This window comes from Miscanthus floridulus, chromosome 5, assembly GCF_019320115.1.
Source record: "Miscanthus floridulus cultivar M001 chromosome 5, ASM1932011v1, whole genome shotgun sequence".
In the NCBI taxonomy this organism is placed as follows: domain Eukaryota; kingdom Viridiplantae; phylum Streptophyta; class Magnoliopsida; order Poales; family Poaceae; genus Miscanthus; species Miscanthus floridulus.
The window spans coordinates 123393781-123406180 of NC_089584.1; the positions used below are offsets into that span (position 1 = coordinate 123393781).

Genomic DNA, 12400 nt, shown 5'->3' on the forward strand with positions numbered 1-12400 from the left:
ATTTCATTTTTTGCCACACCGCCACCATGGCCGAGCTGAGCAAGCTCGCAGCCACTGCCATGCGGCCACCGGTCAGCGGAAGAAGAAGGAGCTAGGGGCAAAAAAAAAGTAGTCGGAGGTGCGGTCCCGGGTGAGGAGCCGCGGAAGTCGGAGGCGCAGGCCCGGGCGCCGGGGGTGCGGCGCCAGAGCATGCCGCCGGAGGCGTGAGGCCAGTAAATGGGAGAGAGGAAGAAGAAAGCGGCAGGAGCAAGAATGTCATTTCATCGCTGTTCTCTCTCCTCAACTGGCGGCAACCGGTCCGCGGTGTCGTGTGGCCTAATTTCACCAAACCAGAGTGTATTCTGGCAAAATGCTCGAAAATAGATAAAAATAAAGGTAGACAAGCTCTCTTGCTTGTTCTATTCTGAGACCGAGTCTGTTAACAGTTTTTTATTTGATTGTGTGCAGTAGCAAAGCAGCTCTGAGAGACTATTTTAGAAATTTTCAATAGACCGTGTGGCGCTAAATTCTTAGCTGTTGGACAGACATGCCTAAGTGATAAAAAGTTGTAGTTGTTAATATGTTTTCCCTAATGTAGCGGTGTAGCCCTTGGGGCTTTGAAAACTAAGGAACTGTTTGCGGTGTAGCGATAAAGCACCTGCACTCACAAACACGCACAACCAAGTAGAATGAGATAAACACAAATATTGTAATTCAAAATACAAATTAGACAAGGTTTGTTTTATTGAAGCTCGGGCCTCCACACTAGCCATACGTCCCCGTTTAGGAAGCCATGAGTGACCACTCCGTGGTGCACTCTAGCTAGGTCTCTTTCAATCACTGTCATGGATCCACTAAGCTTGATCTCTTCCCTTGCGGAGGCGAGATTGGGCCCTCACAAACTTGCCACGGCACACCACAAGCTTGGTTGCTCGTCGGCGCCTCCTAGCCATCTAGGAGCCAAGATCCAAAAGTATCAAATGTCTCACGAACGATTGACGAAGCCCACAACTGCTCAAGGATTTGGCTTGCTCTCTATTTTCAAATTCACTCAACCCACATCTTGTATTTCTCAAGAATCGCTCAATCTCACAAAGAGAGGGTATATGCAATGTTCACAAGGATCTTGGTTATGTTATGGATGTTGGGGAGCAGCAGCGAGTCCTCCAAATGAGGGGGAGGGGATATAAATACCCCACATGCGCGAACTAGCGGAACATCGAAACTTCTTATAGAAACCTCGGAACTTTTGACGTACGTCGAAACTTCCGACAAAAATGTTGGAACTTCCGCAAGTCCAAAAATAGCGCATGTCACTCTATGAAAAACGCTATAACTTTTAGCTCCAAACCCACTAGGGGGCCTAAATGCACTTTTTGTCCAATAGTGCAACATTTGAAGAAGCAATTCGTTCTCGCAAATGGATGGATTTGGCTTCACTAGGTTTATCCTGGGAAATGTGAACGAGGCTTGATTGTGTTTTGGTGAGGGTACGCTTTGCTTTCTGGACCGAGGGTGTGTTCCATCCCAAATTCCCAATGTTGTAAAATGTTTTGTCTTGATGAAGCTGGGGGCTTGGTCCTTTTTACTCTAAAAAATGTAAATTGCATTCAGTAATAGAGATTGTGTAATTAGTAAGTAGTTAATTATTACTTCTTCATTTGATTTGGTATATTTGAGACATTCATGATGGTGGTGGAGCCCAACATGAGGGTGCTGCTTTTGTTGTCAATGTCAGCCTGAACTCGCACCTCTTCTGCATGGTGGTCGACCACAACTTCACTGTCATCAGCATGGATGCGGGCTATACCTCTAACATGAACGCAAACATGCTCGTGCTTGCCTCGGGCCAGACTGTGGATGCGCTCATGACCACCAGCACTGATCGGGAGCTAGTACATGGAGGTGTTCGTGCACACACCATCGAGTTGGGGCTCAGCCAGCTGCCTTGTGACTCGTCACAGATGAGGTGCAATGGGACCACCACCGCCGTGGTGACGAACGACATCTGCTCATTCCCCCTCATGTACCCTAAGACATCTCTCCGAGGGGCACACGTGAACGACGTGACGGGCTCTTCACGACCTACTTCTCGGATGGCTCGCCGCCAAGTGACATGGCGATGGCGCTGGGGACCAAGTTGAAGAGGTTTAACTAAGCTACAATTTGGTTCTCCCTTTGCTTTGTTCTTTATGCTTGTGTTTACTTTCATTGCTTTTAGGTCTTGTTAAGTGACAACTAGGATTCATGCTAGTGTGTGCTTAGCATGGGTTTCATTCTTGTTCTTAAGGACCTTAATCTTAGTGTGAAACTTTGCTAAGGACATGGTTAGCTTGTTGGCCCTAAGAACTTTCTTGATCAATTTGCTTTGTAGAAGAACTTAGGCGCTAAGAAGGTTGGGGGTTTAGTTTTTGCATAGGCTAAGGTTTGTTTCTTTAACATTTAGAGCCCAATTCAAGTCCCCCTCTTTGGCCATAATGTTCATACACCAATCAAGGCCTTAGGGTCGACGAGCGGCCCATGGGTCAAACCTTAGAACAGGTAGGCGAAAGAAGGGGTGGCATCGACTGGCACGGTGACGGCATTAGGCAATGCGACGTAGTTCTGTCGTCTTCTATGCTCTCTTCTCTATAGGATTGATGGACGTTTTTTGTCTCTGTGGCAGGGGCGGCAAAACCCTAGGACGTGTTGAGTCTTTCCCCTAGATGAAAAAAATGATTAAACACAATATGAAAGCATCAAACCTCGCTAACACTGACTTAGAATAAACCCAAAAAATCACTTATTTTGTGGCAGTAGATAAATCTTCTTTTGTTTGAAACATCATTTTACAAATCCTCGCTAATGAAACTGTTACCTCTCTTATACTGACATGTCCTAGGACGTACGGTTTATTTCGTATATTCCAGTCCAAACAATACTGGTTGTAAGGAGGTGGGGCTACGAGAAGAACATGTGGTGTTGGAGTTTTCCTTTGGACTAATTTTTATGTAATTTTGTTGACCAAGGGAATAGAATCTTCTTCATATATAAACGTCTATAAATAGCGGCACATTTGTGGCACCTATCAGGAACCAACATACAGCATAGGAAACGGGGAAACATGGGATTCTGTATTCCATCGCGTGCCCCGGTGGCTTCAGCGCTCCTGCTTTACCTTTTCTTGCCTTTACTACTGGGGGCACATGGAGGATCCCGTAGGGTAAGCATGCATGCCCGATGCATTGCTAACAGCTTTGTAAGAAGCTTCCAAAATCCAAACTCTAATCAACAATCTTTGTAGCTATATATTGTATACCTAGGCGATGTGAAACATGGACACCCCAACGATGTCATCGCTTCGCACCATGATCTACTTAGCAATGTTCTTGGAAGGTACGTACGTGTCCTCCTCTTAAAGTAGTGAAGCCATGTTACTTGCTGATTCTTCATTTAAGACGACTGATCCTGATGAATGATGTGCAAATTCATGGTTGATCGTGTCCTGTTATTTCCTCTTCCAGTATGGAGGATTCATTGGCTTCCATGGTTTACAACTACAAGCATGGCTTCTCAGGCTTCGCAGCGATGCTCACGGAAGACCATGCTGATCAGCTTGCAGGCCAGTCCTTTCAGTCTTTTTGCTCAAACTGGAATTCGCTGTCTCACTTGCTCTTAAGCCACGAAACCAACCAAAATCGCTTTTGGTTAAATCGGTTAACTTGGTTAAAGACAATACAAATTATTCCTCCACGAGTAATAATTCAATATTAAATTTGCATGGGAACCTCCAGACAAGGAATGCATCCTACAACTTTCCCAAAAGCAAAAATTGAAAGCAACTAGGAATACTTGCAATAACCGGAAGAGTCTCATAGAAATATATATAAAATATGTTAAATAAGCAAATTGATAGAACATAATCGCAAACAGTTTCATGCTGGTCGATGATGATGGGGTTGCGCACGGCGTCCATGTGCATGTTCTCGACGGAGTCGGAGCCGGAGCTGCCCTTCCACGTCTTGATCCGGACGGCGTTGTCCGAGTGCCAGATCACCGCGTAGTTCACCGTTGGCCACGCACGCCCGCGTGCCCTGCTCGCCCAGGCTCCCGATGCTCATGCCGTGGCCGACCACCGGGGCCGCAGGGAGGTGACGTTCTCGGTGTGCATGTTGAGGGTGCCGGCGCCGATGGTGACACACAGTCGTCGGAGTTGGAGACGGCGGTGTTGCTGATGAGGACGTCCTGGGCGTTCTCGACGTGGATGCCGTCGGTGTGGGGGCACAGCGTCGGGGAGCTAATGGACAGGCCGCTGACGAGCACGCCGCGGCAGGTGTCGAACTGGACTGGGCTGTTCTTCACCTTGAGGCCTTGCACTTGCACCGTCACGTTGTTGGCCATGACCCATGAAAGACCTCAGCGCCTGATTATGGATCGGGCAGAGATCAACGTCAGCCCGTCGGATTTTTTTAACCGGTTTCAAGGATTTTTTTTTCTCACCATTACTTACTCTTCACTTGATCACTTCATTACTGTAGCTGAACATTTGTCAGTGCACCGTTAAAGTAACCATACTTTTTGTGGCTTCTAAATTAACTCTGCAGAGCTTCCTGAAGTCATCAGTGTCCATCTAAGCAGAAGCTGCAGAGCGACAACCACTCGTAGCTGGGACTTCCTTGGGATGAACTACCAAATGCCCAGTGGACTACTCCATAGAAGCAGATACGGAGAGGACATAATCATTGGGGTCGTCGACACCGGTTAGTGACCAATCACAATCATGATCCATGAATTGATCACATACTGCAAACACATGTCTTTTGGCGACCTGTCTAGTGCAAGTCCAAGGTCCACCAACACACCCCGCTGTCCCCTCAGGTATCTGGCCAGAGTCGAAAAGCTTCAGCGACCAAGGCTACGGGCCCGTGCCTTCACGATGGAAAGGCGTGTGCCAAGTCGGGGAGGCCTGGGACCGCAGCAACTGCAGCCGCAAGATCATCGGCGCGCGGTTCTACAGCGCCGGCCTGCCCGAAGAGATACTGAAGACCGACTACCTGTCGCCCCGGGGCATCGCCACCCACGGCACGCACACGGCCTCCACCGCGGCAGGCTCGGTCGTTGAGGCGGCCAGCTTCCACGGGCTCGCCGCGGGCGCTGCGCGTGGCGGCGCGCCCCGCGCCCGCATTGCCGTGTACAAGTCCCTCTGGGGACAAGGCAGTGGCACCAGTGCAGGCTTGCTCGCGGCCATCGACGACGCCATCCATGACGGGGTAGACGTGCTCTCGCTGTCGCTCGCCCTTCCCGAGGAGAATTCGTTGGGCGCCCTGCATGCCGTCCAAATGGGGATCACCGTCGTGTACGCGGCCGGGAACGACGGGCCAAGTCCGCAGACGCTTGAGAACACGGCTCCGTGGGTCATCACAGTTGCCGCGAGCAAGACTGATCGCTCGTTCCCGACGGTTATCACGATGGGAAACAAGCAACAGATAACGGTATGAATTGTTTGAATACATACAAATGCCGACACTGAAGAATCACAAGGTCGCCATGATTTTGTTTACATAGAAGCAATGAAGCATATGTTACTGATCTTGAGTATAAATACAACTCTTGCCAATTTTTCAGGGACAATCTCTCTATTACCAAGGGAAGAACTCAAACTCATCCAGGAGCAGTTTCAGAAGTCTTGCCAATGGAGACCAGTATGCAAAGCCATTAATTTTACTTTATTTTCTGCAAATGCTCCAAAAATTCTGAAATTGACAGCAACTTTTTAACTTAATTTTGTGCCTTCTCTTAGATGCACGCAAGATGATTTGAACGGTACTGATATTAAAGGGAAATTCGTGCTTTGCGCAACGCAACATTCACCAACGACGTTTGGCCCATTCACGTATTTCTCAGTCGCGTGGCAAAGCATCGTGAATGGAGGAGGAACTGGAGTTATTTTTGTTCAATACACGACTGACATTCTGCAAGACATGGGTGACTTTCCATGGGTTCTTGTGGACATTGACACTGGTAAAAAGATAAAAAAGTATATCGACTCCGCCAGGTACACCACTTCCTGGATCCTCATTAGCACGTACAACAATGCACATAACAAGCTAGATCAATTCTTTCCCTATCATGAGCTGGGCCTATCTCCGGTAAATTTGTGGTAGTTTCAAGCAGCTCACCGGTGGCGAAGATTGAACCAGCCCGCACCAGTACAGGTGCCCTGCTAGCCCCAAAAGTGGCATCATTCTCCAGAGGTCCATCACCCGACTACGCTGATATTATCAAGGTACATAGAGTCAAATGTTGCGTCTAACAGTCTGTAGGCGCAAACATGCCATCACCTGTTGTCTCACAGCAGCCTTTGCTTCCTCCACAGCCTGACATAGCTGCACCTGGAGCCAACATCCTAGCAGCAACAGGAAATTCTTACGGGATTAAGTCAGGGACATCAATGGCTACCCCACATGTAGCTGGCATCATCGCGCTGTTGAAAGCTCTGCATCCAAACTGGTCTCCTGCTGCACTGAAATCTGCAATCATCACCACTGGTAATAAAACCAAACACTGCTTTAGAAGACGATTTGACTTCTGAAGCCATGATTACTTTACTAGGCAATACGTTACATGTATTTACCTCTATTTCATTTTGAATGCTGAAGCATCTGTAACTGATGAAGATGGCATGCCAATACTGGCTGAAGGATTGCCTCGAAAGATTGCCGACCCATTTGACTATGGAGGTGGGCACATCAACCCTAACAGAGCCGCAGATCCTGGACTGATTTATGACATCAATCCAAAAGATTACAACTACTTCCTTGATTGTACCATCAAAACATCTGTTAGCTGCAATGCAACATCGACACCTGGGTATCTCTTGAACCTGCCATCCATCTCAGCTCCAGATCTGAGGTATCCAGTTACCATGTGGAGAACTGTCACAAATGTAGGCGAGGTCAATGCAGTGTACCATGTTGCAATTGAGAACCCGGCTGGAATCAAGATCGAAGTTGAGCCATCTGTTCTTGTATTCAATGCTGCAAAAAAAGTTCACACATTTCAAGTCAAGCTATCACCTCTGCGGAGGTTACAAGGGGATTATACATTTGGAAGCCTTACTTGGTACAATAACCAAAAGAAGGTCAGGATTCCAATAGCAGCCCGGATCACGATGTATGATTTATTTGCAGATGTTGCATAACTACGGTGGACCATTTTATCCTGCATGGCCGCGCTCATTATCAAAGTTTTTTAGTACTATCCAAAAAAATTAAGAAAATAAGACATGACAATTGTCAAGTTTCATCGTGGCTTGTATTTATTTTGCTCGTAGCCAAATAGGCTATGCGTTGTCTAGATCTGTTTGTTATGTTATATACAACTCTGATAACTATGCCAACTTCCTTTTGTTGCTGTACTTTTCAGTTCTACTTCAATAAATCTCTATCTCTATATACTAAAGTAAATAGTATTTCTTTTTTGTCCAAAAATTGATGGTAAAGAAGTACGATTGGTCACAATTGTGCAATAGGCAAGGTGCACCCATCACAAGCGAGTGGTAGAACAGCTCATTAATACGATCGCACGTGGCACATCCTCCTCGCCACCAAATTAATCGGATATGGAATTGAGAAGGTAAAACAAGATATCCCTTAGCCCACATCGTTGCTACCGAAAAAAGATATACGTTTGCACCCACTTCCTTCCCCTCTCGTCTCTTCTCCATTTTGCAAGTGCTTTTCCTAAGAGCGGCAATGCTACATGTATTTACATCTGTTTTGTTTTTGTAGCACCCGGTTTTAAGAACAAAACCAGATACACACCATATGTGAGCCCAGGAAGTCAAATCTCACATATAGCTACAAATAAGGGTAATATCAATAGACAATGCTTAAATACATAACATATTAGTATAAAGAATATAACCTCAGAGTATAGACAGCGGAAAGACAACTCCGATCCTCAAGCGAAGACTCCAGTTCCACAGGGACAACTGACTGGTTGATCACAAGCCTAATTCCTCCAAACTCTAGCAATCTGTTACTCATCCGGGATTTTCATCCAAATATTTGAAAAGTAAAGCAAGCGTAAGTACATGTCGTACTCAACAAATATAGCATGGGGTTCAAGAGGCTCAAAAGGCTGACACTGATTAACTGCGATTAGCTTTTAGTGAGTCATGATTTTAGCAAAGGAGTAGTAACAAGTTTATCACAAGCCCATATAAATACATGATCAGGTAAACATGAATAATGAATAGCATAAACAGTAATCATTAATGAGCATCTTCATCATCAGTGTTCATCATCATTAATCATTAGTGATCATCTATTTCGTAAGGGTTCCAAGGCCGCTCGTGACCGTGAGCACGGCTGATATACCAATTTTACACTCTGCAGAGGTTGTACACTTTCACTGTGAGTCGTGATTTACCCTTTCGCCCGAGGCGGCCAACCTCTTGACCCACTACCAAAGAAGGTCGGTAGGGTTCAGTATGAAGCCTTTCAAAGGTTTGTCTAACAAGTTAGGGCCGCTAGATTCACTTGGCAAACAGATGTAGAGCCCCCCTTCCTGATGGCACATTGACACGCGGCCTATATACATGGGGACAGAGGCCGCACTATACCTGATTTGGCAAGCCATTCTTACGTCAATAAAGGTAACCACTAACAAGCTAGAAAAGGTCCTCATACTGAGCTAAAGCCAGAGCCATGTAGCCCTCACAGCTGTACTATAAGTCCCGGATGATCACTTACAAATAAGTCTTTAGGGAGAGGAATCTAGAGCACCATAAAACAGCATAATGCTCTAGCCCCCTTGTTCCATGTTGCTAAAAAGCATCTTTTAGTGTTTATTGCATATATCATTAGTCAAGTTACAAGATCATGGTTGTAGTTGAGCACTAGCATCATACTACCCAATGTAATACCCCATAGATATCAAGGTACAAGGTACAAAGTACTAGGAAATCCTTAGTGGCAGTCAAGGTAGACACATGCAGTATGAATTAAATGATTAAAGGTGAATAGGTAATAAGGAAGATCCCATGCTATACTTACCTTAAACACAGATCCTTCGGTAAGCTTTAATCTTCAACGTTTTTTTTCTTCTTCTTGATCACTACATATATCTCACCGACTGGACGAAATCATATAGCACCACACAAGCATCCATACAATCATACACGAAGCAAACAATAGATCTAAATTAGAACAGTACACCAATCATAGAAAAATAAGTGAAAGAGTTTGAAATATGATTCTACGCATCGCTATGAACACAAACGTGAGAGGCACGCTAATCGGAGCTACGGTTCAAAAGATACATCTATCAAAAGATTTGCTTTATACGCGGAAAAGAAAACTATAGACTTCATTTATTTTAACTATATAAATCTTATATAAATTGAATTAAGTAAGATTTACATTTGACTTATAAAACTAAAGTAATACAAATCATATTTTATTTACAAAACCTAGTTGCATAATTATTAATCAAGATATGACTTAAACCATGAAACTCTAGTATTAGTGACATGATAAACATTGTTACTAACACGTGGAACTCGTCGCTATGAATCTAACGCAACTTGAATGGACTAAAACGGAGTTAAAACGCTGAAGATATGATTTAAACAAGATTTCCTTTAATAAAATAATAGATTAAATCTAATCACGAATTTTAAAAGTTGAAAACCTACTTAACAGTAGTATTAACATGTAGATTATGAAATTACGAACCTAACGTAAGTTGAACGGATCAAATCGGAGTTAAAACGGAGAAGTTATGGCTAAAACAAAATCAGTGGCAATTCTGTAAATAGTTGAAAACGTATTTTAGACCTTATCGAAACAAAATATGCTTTCAAATGGGGAAAACAAAATCTGTAAACATGTTTTGGACTGTGGGTTCGATAATATAAAAACTCAGGGGCTCTTATGAAAACATAGCGGCCGAAGGGGTATCAACAACTAGAGGCCGTTGGATCTCTACTGACCGGCTCAGATTAGATCTGAGGGGAAGGAAGTGAGAAGAGCCGGCCAGAACAGTACCTCGACGGTGGCACCATGGCCGGACCATGATCGGCGACGTCGGCTTCGATGCTCCCGGTCACCACAGGGCACGGGAAGACATCGGGGAGAAAGAGAAGCTCGAGGCGAGCTCGATGGAGGACTAGGGAGAAGCTGGGACGGCGCGGTGGTGGCCTCGGGCGCGGTTGGGCAGAGTGGAACTCACGGCGGCGCGGCTTCGGGCATGGGTGATGGCTCGGGCGATACAGCGGCTCGCTAACGGGTTAGGCGAGGGCGGCGGGGTGCGGGAGGCTTATATAGGGTGGAGCAGACTTGTTGTGCACGGCATCGAGGAGACAGGGCGGACACGGATTCCTGGTGACGGCGCGGAGTCTAGCTCGGTGACGACGGGAGGAAAGGGATGACCCCGACATGCGGGCCCAGCGCGTCAGTCGCAGAGGCACATGACCGCAACGGTGGCTTCGGCTGGGCCGCGCTGAAACAAAGGAGCGGGGCGCAGGCCCAAGTGGGAGGAGAAAGGCGGGCCGTGGGAACTGGGCCGGACGCCAAGGGAGAAGGGGACGACGCACTGGGCCGGCTTGGCCCATGCGGGGAAATGAAGAGGGCTAGGCCAACTGCTGGGCTGAGCAAGAGGAGGAAGCAGGCCTTTAGGCCGAGAAAGGAAGAGAGAATGTTTCTTTCCTATTTTATTTTTCAAAACCAATTCAAATGTAACCCAGATCAAATTTGAATAGGATTTCAAATATACCCTTTTCAATTCAAACATAAATGAGAAATTTTGACAAGTTTTCAAAAATAAAATTTACACCTTCCTAAATGCATTTATTTCTTAATTTTCTTCTTTCTTTTCTTTTACTTCAAAGCCATTTTTAATTTCTTTCCAAAACAATTCAAACCATTTTGAATTTTAAATCAAAACCACTCAATCAAATACATCGAATGTAAGGGCATGTATGCACAAACATGTTTCTAAACCTTATATTAAATTTTAATTTCATGAAAATTTTTATTTCCCATGTTTTAATGAACACAAAATTCCAAATTTAATCATTTTAGCTCTATTTCCAAAAATTCAAAATTTAGGGTGTTACAGTTTTGCATGCTGAAGCATCTGTAATTGATGAAGATGGCATGTCAATACTAGCTGAAGGATTGCCTCGAAAAATTGCCGACCCATTTGACTATCGAGGTGGGCACATCAACCCTAACAGAGCAGCAGATCCTGGTCTAATTTATGACATCAATCCTAAAGATTAGAACTACTTCCTTGATTCCACCACCAAAACATCCGTTAACTGCAATGCAATATCGATACCTGGGTATTTTTTGAACCTGCCATCCATCTCAGCTCCAGATCTGAGGTATCCAGTTACTGTGTGGAGAACTGTCACAAATGTAGGCGAGGTCAATGTAGTGTACATGTTGCAATTCAGAACCCGTCTAGAATCAAGATCGAAGTTAAGCCATCTATTCTTGTGTTCAATGCTACAAACAAAGTCCACACTTTTCAGGTCAAGCTATCACCTATGCGGAGGTTACAAGGAGATTATACATTTGGAAGCCTTACTTGGTACAATAACCAAAAGATGGTTCGAATTCCAATAGCGGCCCAGATCACGGTGTATGATTTCTTTGGAGATGTTGCATAGCTGTGGCGAACCATTTATCCTGCATGACAGCGTTCATTATCATAGTTTTCTTAGTACTGTAAAAAAAAGAAAATAAGACACGCCTAATGTCGTGTTTCATCGTGGCTTGTATTTATTTTACTTGTAGCCAAATAGGTTATGCATTGTCAAGATCTATTTGTTATATATATAACAACTCTGATAACTATGTCAACTTCCTTTTGTGCTGTACTTTTCAATTGCTAAACTAGAAGGATACCTTGTACATTGTTGTGGGATTATCATAGAATAAAACCGTTGCATGTATAAACTAAATCCACAAGATCTAACGTCCATTCTTATTAAAACTAGATAAGGCATGGTTTTTGCAGATGCAATGTTTTTTCTTATTACTTTCATTTATTTCTTCTTCTTATTCTTGTTTTCTTTTTATTTCATTTACCTTTTCTATTTACATTGTTTTTTATATTTGTTTTTTTTTTCTTTTCTCATTTTCCCTTTCTTCTTGTTCATACTTTTCCTTTTTCCTTATTGTTTTTTCTCTCTTCATTACTTTTATATCAAGTGTCCTGTTATCTTGCTCTAACTTTTCTATTGTTTCCTAGCATGTGATTTTTTTACATCATTAATTTTATTGGGACTTCCATGTATATCATTATTTTTATTGTGAGATGTTTTCTTGTGAAGAAAGAATATTTTTTATTTTAACATCGTTCATTTTTTATGAAGAAATACCATTCCTTAAATTGGTCGCGTATTATCCACGAGGTGATCCAAGTGTAC

At 44.2% G+C, this 12400-nt stretch overlaps 1 protein-coding gene and 2 pseudogenes across 2 annotated transcripts; 2 read left to right on the forward strand and 1 right to left on the reverse strand.

Annotated features, from left to right (window-relative positions):
- Positions 1–3053: 3053 nt before the first annotated feature.
- On the forward strand, positions 3054–7344 carry LOC136453393 (subtilisin-like protease SBT3.9). 2 transcript variants are annotated; one of them, XM_066453961.1, is made up of 10 exons: positions 3054–3181; positions 3263–3354; positions 3483–3580; positions 4563–4718; positions 4837–5450; positions 5584–5660; positions 5759–6013; positions 6133–6244; positions 6335–6506; positions 6636–7344. In XM_066453961.1, the coding sequence occupies exons 1-10, from the start codon at positions 3083–3085 to the stop codon at positions 7157–7159; spliced, it is 2199 nt and encodes a 732-aa protein (XP_066310058.1). In that variant the 5' UTR covers positions 3054–3082; the 3' UTR covers positions 7160–7344. The 2 variants fall into 2 exon arrangements, with proteins under 2 accessions (XP_066310058.1, XP_066310057.1); XM_066453960.1 differs by having other exon boundaries at positions 6618–7343.
- LOC136451204 (polygalacturonase At1g48100-like) lies at positions 3629–4504 on the reverse strand (annotated as a pseudogene).
- A 3045-nt stretch (positions 7345–10389) lies between the features above and the next one.
- Positions 10390–11638, forward strand: LOC136455267 (subtilisin-like protease SBT3.11; annotated as a pseudogene).
- The last annotated feature ends 762 nt before the right edge of the window (positions 11639–12400 follow it).